The sequence below is a fragment of the Choloepus didactylus genome, chromosome 1, assembly GCF_015220235.1.
Source record: "Choloepus didactylus isolate mChoDid1 chromosome 1, mChoDid1.pri, whole genome shotgun sequence".
NCBI classification, from domain to species: Eukaryota; Metazoa; Chordata; class Mammalia; order Pilosa; family Megalonychidae; genus Choloepus; species Choloepus didactylus.
This window is the reverse complement of record NC_051307.1, coordinates 98032941-98051478: the sequence shown is the minus strand read 5'-3', so window position 1 is coordinate 98051478 and position 18538 is coordinate 98032941. Positions and strand designations below refer to the sequence as shown.

At 33.5% G+C, this 18538-nt stretch overlaps 1 protein-coding gene across 5 annotated transcripts in view; it reads left to right on the top strand.

Annotated features, from left to right (window-relative positions):
- OPA1 (OPA1 mitochondrial dynamin like GTPase) overlaps positions 1–18538 on the top strand; it is a 106649-nt gene that overhangs the window by 37481 nt on the left and 50630 nt on the right. For all 5 annotated transcript variants that reach the window (XR_005217290.1, XM_037838103.1, XM_037838084.1 and 2 more), the window contains 14 exons: positions 542–595; positions 3321–3425; positions 5080–5166; positions 5767–5880; positions 8652–8732; positions 8896–8970; positions 9336–9407; positions 9492–9591; positions 10274–10404; positions 12683–12755; positions 12852–12924; positions 13669–13784; positions 14668–14732; positions 15484–15560. Coding sequence is in view for 4 of the 5 variants with exons in the window: in XM_037838103.1 (XP_037694031.1) it covers positions 542–595; positions 3321–3425; positions 5080–5166; positions 5767–5880; positions 8652–8732; positions 8896–8970; positions 9336–9407; positions 9492–9591; positions 10274–10404; positions 12683–12755; positions 12852–12924; positions 13669–13784; positions 14668–14732; positions 15484–15560 (1223 nt within the window). In the remaining variant the exon portion in view is untranslated. The remainder of the gene's footprint in view (positions 1–541; positions 596–3320; positions 3426–5079; positions 5167–5766; positions 5881–8651; positions 8733–8895; positions 8971–9335; positions 9408–9491; positions 9592–10273; positions 10405–12682; positions 12756–12851; positions 12925–13668; positions 13785–14667; positions 14733–15483; positions 15561–18538) is intronic.

Genomic DNA, 18538 nt, shown 5'->3' with positions numbered 1-18538 from the left:
AACAAACATATGGCTCCATTATTCTTTGCATTTATTATATTTTTCCCTATTCAGAACACAGAATGGATAATATTTGCTTAAAAGTTATACTGTGGTCAATGAGCTTTACAAGAGCTATAAATTGTAACATGTATCTCATTTCCCAAAACACATTTCTGTAGGGTTATCCATGCTTTATTTCTCCAAGTATATAGGTCCCTGTACTTTAGTACAAAACAGCCCTTGAAGAAAATAGTGACCATATGTATTGACCTCTTATTTTTCTAACAATCTTTTATAAGAAATGACAAGAATGGCAACAGGTTTTTATTTCTTGATATAAAATCTCTAGCTATTTTTATTGATGAATATCGATGATTTTTTTGTTTTCTTAAATAATCATTTGATTTAGAATTTGCTTTGATTAAGCATTTCAGCCAGTAATTTTTACTTGTAGAAATATATTCTTTAATTTGACTTACTGTACATTGTAAATAAACCTAATTGTACTCAATTAAAATTAATTTATTTTAATTAAAATTAATTTATTTTAAATATTTAGGTAACAGATAAAGAGAAAATTGATCAACTTCAAGAAGAACTCCTGCATACGCAGGTAATTTTAATGAGTAGGAAAAACCAGAGACTTTTTCCTGTATTTTACTGTAAGTTGGGTGATAGAGAAATGTATTTTTCCAACAAAGCTATAGATGCAAATTGAGAAATAAGGAGTTAAAGGAACTAGATAAGTGTGGAGTTCACTCACTTATGTGTAAAAATCTATTTTTGAGTGAGTTTTGTGCTTCTATTTTTAAAGGGAAACTACTATAGAAAAAAGTGGGGGGAGTGGTTTTTCTTTGTGTAAACCTATACTTGAATTAAGCAAAGTAATTTCAGTAACAGTTAGGGAAATTGAGTTTAGTCTGCCACATAGTTCTGTAGGCTCTCAGGAGCCTTTTCCTTTGCTTCTCTAAAGCCTGGAACTGATTTTACTTTTCCATAAAATAATATTTTCCTAAAGATTTCTTGTGTTATTTTGAAAAGCTATTATCTTCTTATAGGTGATGATAAAATCATCATTAGTTTAAAGACCTGTTTTGTGCAACATAGTGGGTGGATAACATTCTAGTGCAAAATTGCCCTACCCCACTCCATCATCAGCTATTCTGTATAGATAACAGTATTATGCAGTAATTAAGTTATTTTTAATAACTTATATACAATAATTTAATAATTGAAGGACATTATTTGGGTCTCATTTTAAGGGGGGGGCAAGGAACAATCTGGATAAAATGAAACAGTGTATTTTGAGTCATGGATTTCCTTAATATCCATGCATTGATTTTCATGCCTAACTATACGTTAAAATCGCTGGTGCACTGATCTTCACCATACATTGATCTTCACCATACATCTTTTTTAAAGTCTCCTCAGCTGGGTGATTCTAATCTGCAGCCAGGGGTTAAGAATCGTTGGTCTCAGGTGCATTCACTGGAGCAGTAGAGGATTAATAGACTTGGGAACTTGTTAAAAATGCAAAATTTAGGTCTCTACCTGGCATCTGCTGAACCAGAAACTCTGGGAGTGGGACCCAGCAATCTGTTGTTCTTAAAAGCCCTCAGTGTAATTCTGATGCATCCTAAAGTTTGAGAATTACTTGTCTAGAGCTTTGGGGGGCAGCCCAATAGCGCACCTCTGCAGGATGGCATTTGGTACCCATCCCCAAAGAATGTTTCCATCCCTAGAAAATGTAGGGCCCAAAATTGATTCCATGTTTATAAAGAAAGGAACCAATGGAAATGCTGCCATCTTTGTATATTCATTGATATCATCCCTCTGACTTGTGCGATTTGTAGTTGTCAGCCACTGGACATTAAACAGACACTATCTGGCAAATTCATGTTATAATGAATTATGTGATTATATCAGCACCATCTAACAGAAATATAATGAAAGCCACATGTAATTTTAAATTTTCACATTAAAAAGGTAAAAAGAAACAGGTGGAATTGATTTTAATAATGTATTTTATTTAACCCAATATATTATAAATTCTAAATAGTATAATTTCAACATGTAGTCAACGTAAAAAAAGGATTGAGGTGTTTTCCGTTTTTTTTAACAAGCCTTTGAATTCTGGTAATTAACGTTTAGAGCACATCTAGATTTGGACTAGCTACATTTCAAGTGCTCAATAGCCACATGATGTTAGTGGCTACCATAGTAGAGAGCAAGGATCTCGTTCTGAGATTCTGCTACCATATTAGAGAGCAAGGATCTCATTCTGATATTCTGCTACCAGAATTTTGTTGTATTTACTGTTGCTAGATATAAGTTATATTATGTAAACATATGTTTATATATGAATCTAGCTTGCAGAACTGTCTCATATAGTTCAATACATAATACCTTTTTCTTTAATTTGACTTAAGTTGTACATTCTCTGAGGATAGAATCCTCATTTCCTGTTACTTATTTTGTTCTTGAAAAGTTACAACAACCTAAAATTTTTTCAAAGAAATATTTTCCATTATATAAAGCATCATATTTTAAGTTGGACATAAACATTCTGCTCATTGTAGGAAGGACTAATTCTTAATAGTTTTCTGAACTGTTGATGTTTCAGTAAGGAATAATAATGTAAAAACTGGGAAGACATCAATTAGAATAGTTCAGATTTATTTGTGAAAAAAAGAAAAATATGTAGCCAATCAACTTCTTTGACACAATAGCGTATCTAAACATATTAGTCTTATTTCAAATGTATTTTATATTAATATTTTAAAAATTAATACATGATCCCTGGCCGCATAAACTTAACACAACTTGGAAAAATGAGCCCTGGACCCAGACAGACCTGTATTCAAACCCCTGCTCCTCTACCAATTACTGGCTGGGTGACCTTGGGCAGGTTATTGACCATTCCTAACCTGTATAACTGCTGCCACAAGGGATTGCTGTGTTATAATAAGAAGTACTTCATAGAATGTGCTTAAGAACTTGCTTCTTTAAATTCCTACATTTTAATATTTTTAAATTATTTTTGCTTAAGAATAATGTACTTAAGAATTTGCTTCTTTAAATAGTTCTTCAGTGTAAGTACCAAAGAATTTTCCAAATAAAATGCCAGGTTATGATAGAAAATTGTAGTGCATTTCACTGTATTCATGCAGAGATAACATTCGTAATTTATTTTATCCTCTTAACGTTTTCATAGAAGCTTTTTAAATGTAATATTGGTTGGAAGATGTGACTTCAGGATTTTGGAAGATTTTAAGATAGACTTAATGTTACTGGTTAACCTATCTTTTTTTTTACATAGTATGTGTGTTTTTTTGTAGTTAAAGTACCAGAGAATCTTGGAACGGTTAGAAAAGGAGAACAAAGAATTGAGAAAACTGGTATTGCAAAAAGATGACAAAGGCATCCATCATAGAAAGCTTAAGGTATTTAAAATTTATTTTAATCTGTTAATTCTCAGAACTTTGCCACTTAACATTGTGCTTTCATGGATACCAGTTTTCAAAGGAACTATAAACTGTTTTATCATTCTTTTTTTCTTAACTTGATGTTCTTGGGGGAGGGGTGTTCTCTTCCTATATTAAGACATTTCACAAATTGAAGTCGCCAAACATTTGTTTTATACTAGGCCCATAGAATCTTCATACTGTTAAGAGTCATTTGTATTGAATCAGTTTATTTTTCTGAAATACCTACTTTATCGTTAGGCTTATTTAATTTTTACAGCTATAATATCAGAATCATGAGTTGGTGAACATTTAAATAAGACTTATCATCTTGGCTTACTTGTATTCCCAGTGAACAATTAGTTCACTTTCTTCACTTTTAAAAAAAATTAACATTTTCTTCTGGGAATTTCCTTAGACATTTTAAAGAATTTTAGGAAAAATGTATGCTGGTATTATCATCAGCACATTGGTAATTATTATCAATAAATTAAATCTTCTTATCCCCTACTAAAGCAAGCTGTAGGTGCTAAATTAAATTGATGTTATTCTGTTTATTTAAATCTAAGTAGTAGACAGAATTTGTGTGCAGCAAAACTACAGTAAATCATGACACAAATCCTATAGTCAAGGTCCAAAGAGACATAGTTCTAGTTTTAACCTACATGTATTACTAGCTCTATCTCTGTATTACAACTACATAAAACGGTTGAGTATCATGGCTTTATTTAGAAGTAATATGTGACAGTTGAGAAAAGTCATATCCAAGTGTTAATATATGTTGAGAATTTATCTCAGAGACAGTATTTTCTCTCATAAAATGAAAGGGTAATGCAATTTTTTTGTTATGTATTTTTAGGTGCATGGTATGGCAGTTACTTTTCATACAGTTATTTCTAGAGGTTAAGAGATGAAAGAAACTTTAGGCCCCAGTTTTGCTTCTATTTTGGCATTAAAACTAAAAATTTCTTTTCCTTAAATATTAAATGCTTCATGGTAGTTTTTTTTGTGTAGATCTATTTATTTGTTAATTCATTCATCAAATACTGGAAGCCTGCACAAGGCATATGTTTGGTCCTGGTTATACAAAATGTGTGCCCTGATACTCTCACATGTTAGCCTGCCCAATTGCCAAAGAACCGTCTTACTGGTTTAGCAGTCTTCTTTGTGATAGTTTCTCTACTTTTGTCCTCTCTTGAGCCCTTTCTCTCTCTCTCTCTCACTCTCACTGTCACATGCCCAACTTTGGAATGATTTCCTTGTCATTTGGCCTCCTGCCCCCCTTATCTGGCCTTTTTGGTGTTAATGGTCTTCTTCTGTTGGGCATTTAATATTAGTGCTTCAGGATTATCTGTTTTCCTCTTTTACCATTTAATTAAAAGGTTAGGAAATCCTAAATCAGTATACTTTGTCAAATCAGTATATCTTTAAGTAATTATGGATAGATTAGATAAGAATTTTGTTCTGTACTATATTAGTTTTTACTATAAATATATATTTATGCAATTACAAAAAAACAGTGCAATAATTGTGAAAAATATTTTTAATTTATCAGCTTCTTTACTCTTGACATATCTTTTATATTTTTCAACATCTTCACTGTTTTATATGAAAAAATCTTTTAATTTTACAGAAATCTTTGATTGACATGTATTCTGAGGTTCTTGATGTTCTGTCTGATTATGATGCCAGTTATAACACCCAAGATCATCTGCCACGGGTAAGTGAAAAATAGACAATGAACTTACCCATTAGCAAAAAGTGGCAGGTTTTTGAGAATTGTCAGTTCTCAACATACTTTATAAAAATTCTATTTATATAATCTTATGCACATATTCTAGGAGATGTCTTAAGTACTGATTGTGTGACAGTAGCTCTTCATTTTGGTTTCATTGGTTTCCTCATGTGTATGTGTTATGAAGGAAGGGTTTTAGATTTTTGACATTATATTAAAATATTGGAACAGTAGACTAAATTAGGCATGAGTGAAATTTAACCTCATAACATATGCTTATAAAGAGTGAACTAGGTGTTGGAAATATTTATGGAGCATTAGCAATCTGTTTTTAGAGATAATGGTTTAAAATAACACATTATTCACATAAATTTGGCTATAAATTATTAACCCAATTAATTTTGCTATGCATATTCACAATATACATAATGTATCAACCATTATTTCTTCATTAATGATACTCAAAAAATCATTTCTTTCACTGTAAATATTTCAAAAGACTAAAATCTCAGAGCAGAGTTTGAAACCTATTTGAAAATAATTTTGTATCAGAAAATATGAATAAATTTTTTTGTGTGTGATAAGGTTGTTGTGGTTGGAGATCAGAGTGCTGGAAAAACTAGTGTTTTGGAAATGATTGCTCAAGCACGAATATTCCCTCGAGGTTCTGGGGAGATGATGACACGTTCTCCAGTTAAGGTAAGAAAATAGACCATCTCACTGAAGTTCCTCTGGAAAGTAACTGCTTTGTTGAGGTTTGTTCATTATGTTGAAATGAAGAACTTTATCTAAAGAAAGAATTGGTATATCCCATTTGGAATCATTCCTACTATACAAATCAGTAGAAGGAATAGCAGGAGGTTAGCATGACAGAATCTGAGTGAGGGCAGTGTGGTGGGAGAGGAGGTCAGGGGGAGAGAGAGAGAGTTGCTGCTGATATATCAAGGAAGATGAAGACTGAGAATTGATAATTGACTTTACCAGTGGAGGCTGGTAAATGGAGTATGTGGAAGTTTTCTTCTGATATTCCCGCTTCCTCAGCTTTAAGTGAGGAAAGAGAAGAAAGTATTGAGAATTGTGGCAAGAGGGGAAAGTGTGATGTCTTTTCTAGGAGAGTGATGAATGAGTTGAGGAAAATAGAGTAATATTGGATTGCTGAGTCATACTGAGGGCCCTATTAAGGTCTATGGACATAAATTTTTTTTCTTTTCTTTTTTAATGCAGTTTTATTGAGATACATTCACACACCACAAGGGCATAAATTTAAAGTGAATCTGTACAGTTGTGTATTAATTGTAATGATAGGTAAGGAATCTGTGCTGGTAAAGAGAAATGAAAAGGAGTGGCTAAAGAGTAGATCCCAGTGGGGTTGAAGAATTATGAAAAATTAGGCTTTAGAGAGAGTGAGCTGGAAAGATATGTGGTAGTGGTGGTGAGAGAGTGCTATGCTTGACATTGAGACCATAGAATTGGATGGCTGAGCTGGGTGGAGGGCAAGATCGATAATTGAAAGGCCCAGGTATTAGATGCATTGTCTGTGTGGATGTCTTAATCACCAAGAATTATGGCCAGAATTGCAGTAGAAAAGTGAAGCAATGAGGTTGATGCTAAAATGTTTAAGAAATGAAGTCTGTATACAACGGCAACATGGAGGTTGTATTGAGCAGTCAGTCTAGAGTGATGAAATGAGTTTCAGAGGAGTTCAAAGTTTTTAGGAAGAAGGGGAAAGAAACAGTGACCTGAGAGCATCCACAAGTATCAAAGGTGATACTAACCTCATTTCCGGGTATGTGGGAAATGGGGGAAAACAGCTAATCTTGGAAGGGTGCAAAAGTGGTGTTGCCTTCAGGGGAGCAAGAAGGTGAGGAAAGAGGGGAGGTTGAGGATATAAGGGTTTAATTGTTGATTGCAGTTAGTTTCTAGTAATTACATTTATTGTATAAAATCTATCAGTTTATCTTTTTATATACCATTGGCTTTTATTACTAATCAACCAAGGAACTCATTTGTAAGCTTTCTTTATTGAAATATAACTTTACCTAGACTGATTCAATCTTTTAGTGTCGAGTTTGATTAATTTTTACAAGTGAAAACACCCATGCTGCCAAAAGGTAGATACAGATCATGACCAGCACCCTGCAAGCCTGCTTTATATCCCCTCCTAGTCATGATCCCTCCCCCTCCCACACCAAGGTAACCACTAGTCTGACTTGTATCATCATAGATTAGTTTTATGTTTTTTACATTTATATGGATGGAATCATATAGAGTGTCCTTTGGGGGGGAGGGGGGTTAGGTTGTGAATGTTGTATGAAACCATAGTTCTTTTTTCATGGGACTATAGTATTCCATTGTGGAAATATACCACTCTTTATATATTCATTCTGCTACTGGTGGACATTTGGATGCTTCCAGTTTAGAAAACACAACGAACCTTAAATCACATCTTGTATCATGCCCAACAATCAGTTGCAGATACATTGTAAACCTGCCTCTAACATTGTTACCAGCACACTGAGCTGTGGATAATGTTATATTTCAGGAAGAAATTAACTTCCTTCTGGCAGGCAAATAGAAGGAAAATAGCTGTCAGAAAATTCCCCCCAAATCCTTTAGGATATTGGAATCTTAGTCCAAGCTTCTATGGTTGCTCCCTGATGCTCCAAACAGCAGTATTTTGTTTTGTTTTATCTAGTCTGCTTAGTTAATCTCAGTGGGAAGAATTATATATTAAAAGTAAGATAAGGTAATAATAAGTTTTAAAAGTGACAATTGAAAAGTTAAGGAATGTGAAGTTTAGAAGTTCTCATGAAACCACTGACTATACACATAAGTCACACAGTGTTTTCTCAAATGTCATGCCTTGAATAAAGCCTACCGTAGAATGATCAGTTCCATTCTCTTCTGTGGCCCCCGAAATTTTGCCACACTATCCCACTAGACTTGTACACAGTGTATTTCTCCCAGTATATAGTGAGACCTAAAACAGGGACAATCCAATATTGTGTCGCCCCCCACCTCCCACAATACCTGACACATAGTTGGTGCCCAGTAAATAGATGTTGAATACATATATTGTCCTTTACCTAATTCCCTATTTGAAGTTAAGTGCAAGATTTTCTTTTAGTTCTTCAAGTTTTAAAGTGATTTTTGCACAGTACTCTTTGTAGTGTTGAGGAACAGGAAGGGTAGCAGTATTTTAAGCAGCACTTAGGGGGAGAAATAAAAGGTGTAGTTTTTCAAGTGCCACCAATCTTGGGGAATCTCTACATGTATGACATGTACATGAATGATACAGATACAAAGGTGTTGTGGTCTCAACACTGCCATGTTGACAGCTCCAGGGGATGTCCCTCACATATAGTGTGAAGGGACTCCCGGATTTGTGCATTATGGTGGCCCCATTAAGTGCTATCAGAATTAACATTCCTTTTAAATACTTCATTGCATCTCAGTTTTATTAATTTCAGGTGACTCTTAGTGAAGGTCCTCACCACGTGGCCTTATTTAAAGATAGTTCTCGGGAGTTTGATCTTACCAAAGAGGAAGATGTAAGTAGAAAAGCAATCATTTTATAGTAGCCTGTAAAGCCTTTCTTATTAATCTGTTCATAGTTTTAATTTTATAAGCTGTATAAGCTCATAAAAGACAATTAAATGAAATACTTGTGAAGTGAAGATTTATATGAGATTTTGTTTGTTTTTCTATTAATAGCTTGCAGCCTTAAGACATGAAATAGAACTCCGAATGAGGAAAAGTGTGAAAGAAGGCTGTACCGTTAGTCCTGAGGTAAGGGTTGCTACTCATTTCAATGTTTTATGGAAATCCAGTGCTTACGGTTTCAAATAAATCATGATATTTGGTATTGATGTTTAGATTGCAACTGTTCCAAGATACCTTTAATTTTTTTGTTTTTTAAAATGATAACAGAGGTTTGTGCAGTAGGATTGTGCATAATTTTGTGTTTCTTGATTTTTTTTTTTTTAATGAGTAATTTTCTAGGTTACATTCAGGATCAGAAAACAATTTTATTAAGAATACCATATCTGAATGAATGAGATGTAGATATTATAGAATATATATCACCAGAAATCTCTTGACAGTGCTCCCCAATCAGCCCCCCAAATTTGTTATTTTTCTTTCTTCCTGAGTAGACCATATCTTTAAATGTAAAAGGCCCTGGGCTACAGAGAATGGTGCTTGTTGACTTACCTGGTGTGATTAATGTAAGTATGTATGAAACATATATTTTATTTTATTCCTGTTATAAAAACATTTATAATAACATTTAAAATGTTTTTTTCTTCAAGACTGTGACATCAGGCATGGCTCCTGACACAAAGGAAACTATCTTTAGTATCAGCAAAGCTTATATGCAGAATCCTAATGCCATCATTCTGTGTATTCAAGGTAATGCAAATCAAAAGATTTTGTTTACATTATTATTAAGTTGAAAACTATTTAAAGAAGCTCTCCCCATTTCAGATTGTCCCAGCATATATCTGTCATTTATGGACACAGTGGGCTGGATAGATCCTGAGTAGCCATACCACTGGTATCATTCTGCATTGCCTGCATATTGAGCTTCCTTACCATCAGAACTTTCTTGGGGTTTTAGGGTTTCCTGGGCTCAGACTTCACCCTGAGAAGGCACAGGACAGGGTAGGGCTGACTTCCCCACAATTATCCTGATACTCATCCTCACAGTAGAACAGTTAATTCTCAGAGATATATATCACCTAACTCATCTGAACTGTGGCCCTGCAATTTAGTTTTATTAAATAATATTCATGATCTGTGACAAAAATGACCTCTTGAGTTTCCAGTACAGCAGATGTCACAAGGAAGATAGATGTGTTTTTTGTCTTCTCTTTACTCACTCATTTTACTAATAACTAAAATTGACCTTGGAAATATTCTGATAAATTTTGCTGTAGGCATCACTGAAATTTTCATTGGCTAGAATTTCTTTTCATAACCAGGATAAATGTATTAAATAATATTTGTTATAATTTAGAAACAAGGATGTAGATTGTGCCAAATTCTTAAAATCCCTTTGCGATTACATTTGTCAATTTGTGATTCTTTTCAGATGGATCTGTGGATGCTGAACGCAGTATTGTTACAGACTTGGTCAGTCAAATGGATCCTCATGGAAGAAGGACAATATTTGTTTTGACCAAAGTAGATCTGGCAGAGAAAAATGTGACTAGTCCAAGCAGGGTAAGGACAAGTTAATTATTGTGAGAACAGATTCTTTATATAAGCTTTGTTGTGAGAACAGGTTGTTTATATAAGCTTTATATAACCCTACAACCACAAGGAGTGGTTGTTAACATATTCAAAAGGAACTTTTTTTTTTTTTTAATCAGAAAGTGGTAGTGGGATTTTTCTTGGTTCCCATTAAGAACAAAATATTATAAAGTTGCAGTAAATTACTTACTCAAAGTTTCATGGTACAAGTAAATTTCCAGAATTATAGTTAGTTTAAATACTTAAATTTAAGAATTATTAATTTAAATAATTTTGGATGCTTACATATATTTGGTAACTTCATTTGTGAGGTTGCTTGGCTTAGTTTTTTTGTTTGTTTGGTTTGTTTGTTTTTTTAAGTTGATGTTCATATCATAAATTAGTGTAAAACTAGTGATAGTATGGATTCTTTTTGGACCCCTTCTACATGCCATTTTATTGCAGAAAATATCTGCTCTCCTGATTCATCAAAGGACTATATAGACTTTTCTATAGAAAAGGCATCAGACTGAGAGTCAGCTGTCCAGTGTCTCATTCATGCTCCACCACCAGATCTTGTCACTTTTCTGAATCCAACCAATGCAGAATCCAACCCATTAGTCTAGTGGTTCTCTAAAATTATTTCCATTTATGAAATTTTGTGAATTCTGTACATGATGATCAGTGTCCCTTACCTTAAGGAACCACATTTAACTTTTGAATGCCTTAGCTTCCTCATTTGGTAAAGTGAAGATAATTAATAGTATTATCTCATAAGTTGTAAAGTTTTAAAAAATTAAACATATTGTAAATCTATTTTAGTAGTACTAGGCACATAAGTGATATGTGGCTGTGATCTCTTATGTTTATTATTACATCATTAGCCCCTTAGAAAAACTATAAGTGCTATTATCCCTTGATTAAAATTTTTCTCCTTCCTTTCTCAAACTTTCTGAACTGTACCTCTGTGATATGGGTCCCAAAGATCACCCCTAGATTCAGTGGTCTTCTAGAAGGACTCACGACTCAGCAAATAGTCAGACTGACACCTAAGATTTATTACAGCAAAAGGATACAAAACAAAATCACAAAGGCATCTTTTGCATGAGGTGAAGTCTGGAGGAAACAGGCACAATCTTCCAAGAGTCTTTTCCCAGTGGAGTCACATAGGACCTGTTTAATTCCTCCAGCAACAATTTGTAACAGCACGTGTGAAGTTTTGTTTTCTAAGGATGCACTCAAGGTTTTTATTGGGTGCTGGTCATAAAGGCACCTTCATGTACCAAAATTCCAGTCTCTCAAAAGGAAAGCAAGTGTTCAGTATAAACCACATTGCATACACAATGAACCACTCTTATTTGAGGAAAATTTTATATCAGTGTTGAGAATTTCACCAGTTCAGATGCCAGCCAAGGGCCAACTTTGCACACAGGACTTTCTAGGAGTAGCAACCTCATTCCTGCTGTGTCATCTCTTTTCTGCACAGCTTTCATGACCTCCATTTAAGGGTAAGGCCTGCTGTGTCATTATTGGTCCCAATATGGAAAAGGTGAGAAATAAGGTGGAAGAAGTTTTCTGTGGCAGCAACTTTCTGTGGCACCCTCCCCATCTCTCTTGATTACTTTCATTTCTCTCTCCTTTTTTCTTGAATAGTGATTTTGTAATTTTTTTTGAAATTCAAGTGAACCTTATTTCAATCCTTTTTGTGCCAAAGATTCAGCATTAGATTAGGGATGTAACTTGTCTTGGAGGAGGGACTCTTAGTCCACTATTAATTTGAATGGGTTTATAGGGATAAAAATTCTTACACAGTGTGAGAATTATGACTCTGGAACTAGTAACAATAGCTACCATGTATTGAGTGATTCTCAGGGCCCGTCACTGTGCCTAAGTATCTATACTATTTCATATTATCTTTCCAGAAAACATTTTTGAAAGAGTTACGTAGCTTGCTTAAGACCACATAGCTAGTAAGTGGCAGAGGGGTTCAAACTTAGTCTGTCAGACTTCAGAGCAGTACGCATTTTTCCAAGTTATAATTATGGTATGTACATTTTAATCATATATTCTTCAATATAGTAAAATAGAAATACATTTTTTTCCTCAAATACCAATTGAAATACATTTTAACTGCTTTTGTACAGATTTATGTATTTGGCTAAAGATATATATTTATAGTGTTGTAATGACTTTCTAAATTGTAAATTATGCTTTTTAAAAATTATATAAGCCTACATCTCACATTTATTTTCCCTACTCTTTAAAATAGATTCAGCAGATAATTGAAGGAAAACTCTTCCCAATGAAAGCTCTAGGTTATTTTGCTGTTGTAACAGGAAAAGGTATGCAAAGATGGATTATTTTAATTTAGTTTGTGTTGCTTTCAGATAATACAGATTCATTTTCTTAATGAAAATGTGGTCATCGTCTTTCCCTAGGAAACAGCTCTGAAAGCATTGAAGCTATAAGAGATTATGAAGAAGAATTTTTTCAGAATTCAAAACTCTTAAAGTAGGTGTCTTATTAAATATTCAAAGATTTTACATTGAGAGTAGCACTAAATGAAACTATTTTACTTAAAAGTTTGTGTTTTGTAGCTGTTAGCTTAACATTGAATTTCTAGAATTGTTCCCAAATAGTGATCTGGCACTAATAAGCAAGTCCTTAAGCTACTCTTTGACAGCACTGGGAGTACCCTAGATGTTGACATGATGAACTGGACACTGAACAACAACATAGATACCTATAAGTAGGTTCAAAGAGATATCGTAAAGGAAAAGATGAGTTTAACAGAACAGCTAACAGGAAGAGCTAAGGGCATGATTATTTTTAAAATTTTACATTCTGGATTAGTGTAGTAAATCAAAAGAGTTCTTATGTAACCAGTATTATTGAATGTACTCTTTGGGGAGGAAAGTTGACAAGAGTGCAGAGCTGTGGTCTCTAATACAGTAATCACTAGCCCTCTGTGTTTATTCAAATTTAAATTAGTAAAAATTAATAAAATAAAAAATTTAGTTCCTCATCCATACTGAGGAATGTTTCAAGAGCTCAGTAACCCATGTGGCCAATAGCCACCCTATGGGGACAGAGTGGGCATAGAACATTATCATCATCATAGAAAGTTCTGGACAGCACACTAGTGTAAAATGTATAAGTGGCTATTAAAATTATATTCCCCTAATGAGTGCATTCTCTAACTTGGTAATAATATAGTTGTCATTTTAATATACTTTAGCTTTTGTTTTCCTGTAGGACAAGCATGCTAAAGGCACACCAAGTGACTACAAGAAATTTAAGCCTTGCTGTATCAGACTGCTTTTGGAAAATGGTACGAGAATCAGTTGAACAACAGGCTGATAGTTTCAAAGGTAAATTGAATATTTAAAATAAAGAAAGAAATTTGCCTTATTATTAGCTGGCAAACTTAAGTCTCCATCAAATTCTTTACTCCCTTTCTTTAACAGTTGCTTATTAATTTGTACTGTATTAGATAGTATGTGGAAAATGGAAAATGTACAGATCTTCAAATGTACAAAAAGAGAATTTTCCCTTTCACAGGAAATAATACTGTAAGCATACATTGCAGAGTTTAAACGGCTTAGAAAAGTTTGCATTAGTGTTTGAGAGAAAGAGCTTATTAAACTGTAGTGAATTGTGTCCTTCTTTTTAGGGGAAAGAGAGGAAATGGGTTGGAGAACAGAGCACCTGTGCTCTGGCTGCGTTGTATTATTTCTTGAATCTCACATTTGCTTGCTCCGTCTTTGCTTCCATGGTTTCATCTGATGAGAATAAACTCTCCTTCCCTTTTCATAAATGGAAATCCTATGTGTTTATCCCATTTAGTCCCTCAACAACCCTATGAATATAATTATTAGTCCCATTTTTTTCAGCAGATGAAACATAGACAGCAGGGTAACTTACCCTGAGTCACTAAGCTAATAGATAATAGACCCAGAATTTGGATCTTGGTGATATGACTCCAGAATTCATGCCCTTACCAGCAGTACTGAACTGCCTCTGCTGTGTGCAGGTGTGTAGGTAGTGTGGAAAGAAAAATGGGGAAACTAGAGTCAGGGAGGTTAATTTAGAAAGCTATTAACAATAATGAAATTCTAGAGCCCAGAGCAATAGGGGGCATAGGTGTTCCCTCTGAAATTCATTTAATATAAGAGATATGTAAGATAGCCTTTAACCACTACATCTGTAACAAAAGAGAATCATCAAACTTGTGCGTTTTTGCTTCTTCCTCAGCAACACGCTTTAATCTTGAAACTGAGTGGAAGAATAACTACCCTCGCCTGCGAGAACTTGACCGGGTAATATTTCTGTACCTCATGTATTTTACATATCTTAATCTAATATTGGGTTCTAACAAAATTTATGTTGAGAGGAATCTGGTAAATTAAATTGCTTTGGTTTTGACCACATCTACCACTTTAGAGCTGCTTCCAGGAGCAGTTCTCTCTTTTGCAGTAATTTTAATTATTTACTACATAGCATTAAAAAAGAATTAGTCAAAATATGTGAAAATAAGTGTTTCCTGAGATGAAAGCTATTCTTTAAAGTTCTTATAAAGTTAATGTATTTATGTTTTCTAAAATTTTTCAATTATGAATTTTTTACCTTATCAACATGTACCATGAAGAAATACATTCTAATTTAGTAGAAATTAAATCTTGTTTTTTCTTAATTCTAAAATGCCATATAATTGTAAAGTACAGCATTGATTTTTTAATTTAGTAATACACTAAATTAAATGTTTGCATTGATGCTTTCATATAACATTTGTTATGTAAAAATATTACATAAACAAATGTTATGTGAAGAACTGCATTCAGAATTAAATAAATAAGATAATTTGATTCACTGTCTTTGTTATTATCTGGATACTGATGTTCCTAAAAAAGAGTGTGAAAAAGAAGAGCATTATTTTCCATTCATGCATGTTTCAAACCTAACCTCAACCTACTAGCCTGTCAAAGGTCTTATTTTTAATTATCTCTGAAAATCATGGTAGAATAATTACTATCTTAAGAAAATCTTACTTACTTGTATCTATGTGCCTAGAATGAACTATTTGAAAAAGCTAAAAATGAAATACTCGATGAAGTTATCAGTCTGAGCCAGGTTACGCCAAAACATTGGTGAGTACTTGACTTTGATATTAGTCTCTTTTCTCAAAGAGATTACTATATTGAATTATGATAAAATACTAACATTCAGATCAATAGTGTGGTAACTTATTTTTGCTTTGTCTCATCCCCCAAAAGACTTAGTAAGAAAGCAAGAACATAAAAAAAGTATGTTTTCTTTGCAAAGTTTAACCACTATTGCAGTGTAATGAACTGAATTTTTAAAGATAGCTTTCTCTGTGCTCTTTTTAAATCTTGATTCGTCATTGTATTTTCTTCACCTGCTACTTAATAAAAAACATAATTGTGATTTTGAAAAATTCATTTATGCAAAAGTTTCATCACATTGTGCTTCAGCTAAATACCATATAATCTGTCAGGAATGGTTGCTCTTGTTGAATTAATCATATAGAACAAAACTGTAAAGAGAATATGTGTTTAATTTGTAAGGGAAGAATAATATGGGTTTTCAGGGTCTCATTTCTGAGTAAATGTAGTGTTTTTTGTAATATGTACCTAATAGTTGTGTATAAATCACTTTTGAATTGGAATCCTATTTGAGATTTTTTAAACAACAAGTGAGTGAATCATTTTGAAAAATAGTCATGCATCTCTCTTTTAAAGCCTTCAGTTTTTGCTTTGTGTAAATTTGGGCCCCCTTAAATTTTTGGAATGGGGCTCTGTAACACCAAAATAGGCTCAATGTAACTCAAATAAGCTGTGCATATATAGCCTTGAAAAATTTATAGTGATATTTTATGGACAAATTATTTGTATAAATAAACTTTCTAATTAAGTTCTCTGGTGTTTTTAAGAACTTATTCTTGGAACAGAATTATATTTACAGCTATTCATATAGATATTTTCTGTACCTCTTGTCTTTGCTCAGTTGCAGGTTATCAAAATTGAGCTATAGTTTCTATTTATATTTTACAATAATGGAAATGGCTGAAGTTGTAGAACAGTGACCCATGACATTCTTTGAAATTTGTTCTCTAACTACATGTGAAATCGTAATTTGAAAGTTATCACTGTTATGTATATATGTTAAAGTTCACAATAAAAATATATACATATTTAAAAAAAGGTAAAAAAAAAAATTGCGCCTAGACAGAAGTGCACAGTCTTTAATTTTAAATTCTGTATTTATAGTTTCTCCACTGAATGCCGTTTCTTTCTCAGTGGTGAACTCTCTTTTCAGGTACTCACAATTTACCTATTTTTATCTCCTCTCCTTATCCAAAAGAGGAATCCAGTCTTATCTATTCTATTTGATTAATTAATCAAATATAGATGTAAAACAACTTGCTGCCTTTGCTATAATTTATATTTTAAGCCAGTTTTATGGTTTTATGTAAGTCAGTTAGCTCTTGAAGTTGCAGGAGATACATAGATATGTGAATATAGATATATATGTATGTGTATGTGTGTGTATATATATATACACACACACAGAGCATGAATATAGTACTAGTTGCCTTGCTAGGTTATATTAGGATAATGTAGATAAAGAGTGGCTTTTAAACTATAATAATGCTACGTATGAGAGGAAAAATGTAAGTTCCTTTGTAAATTAAGTTCTTGTATCATAAAATGGTTAGGTTAGTTTTATTTGGACAGAACAACTCTGAAATCAAAGTATACCTACACTAAAGTGAGCTTTGAAGATAAATCTAATTTATTTAATATGCAGGTGGCTAAAGGGAATTATGAAGGGGCAAGAAACCTGTACCACCAGATTGCCCATTGAGAAGGCAAGGGAGAGAGCTAGGACATCTGGCTGCTGGAGATTTGTTTCTGTGAACTGCTGGATCAGACGATTCTGTATCACCTTTTCATCAACTTGTTTTTTCAGAGTCTAGTCTAGAGTTTAACAAACATAGATCAGAATGGCAGGCCCTAATCTTAACTACTTTTTCCTCCTGTTCATGCCACATTGAATTCACCTGCATTTCACTCAAAACATTTTACTTTTGTGTCTTGGTCATTACTGTCTTAGGTAGTTTTTATTGGCATTTTTTTTTCCCTGCATATGCCTTATGCGATATTTAGTTATAGAACTATTTGATCTGTATTAAGCACATCATTTTATGTCCTAACATGATAGTTTATTATTTATTTTTAGGCATTTTACTGCACTTTAATTATGTTTTAAGAAATTTTTCAGGGGTTTGGATTTGACATATAAGACAGTTATGGTGGGAAATGGGTTCCCAGTTAGAGTTTTCACTTAATATTCCTGATTTTCAGGAATGGATTACTGACATTAACATATACCAAGATAGTGATATATATTAACATTATGTTACCATCACTATAGATATATCTTTTCTCATGTCAGCTAGAAGGATGACTGGCTGGCTTCATAGAAACAAACTTTTTAAAAAATGGTACCAGACATTTTCTACCAAAGCAGTTTTTGTGAAAAGTATTAAACTGATTTTGACTGAATTTAAAAGAATGAAAGGAAAATGAGAACACACAGTGGAGTCCCCTAGCTCAGATCTGAGAGATCAAAGAAGGCTTCTGATACCATAATCTGAGATTTAAAGGATGAATCAGTGTTAGTCGGGTGAAGGCAGGTGCAGGAACATTGCAAAGGCCAGAAGATGAGAGCAACAAAGGTAATACAGGTAGTTGAAAGCAATTTCCTATGGCTGGAACATAGTTGGAGGCCAGAGACAGGAGATGAAACAACAGATGTAAGCAAGGTATAGATTATTAAGGGCCTTATAAGCCATGTTAAGAAGCTTGGAATCTATCCCGTGAGCAGTGGGGGCCACTGAAGAGATTTAGGTCAGATTTGCATTTTAGAAAGATGTCTGTAGTATGGAAAATGGCATACAGATGAAGAAAACTTATAAGCAAGGAGGGAGTTGGCTTTTGGAGTAATCTAGGCAGGAGGTGATGGTGGCTTGAACTTGGATAGCGAAAGTGCAGATGAAGAACAGGAGACATATATGAGATATTTAAGAGTTACTTAGAAGATA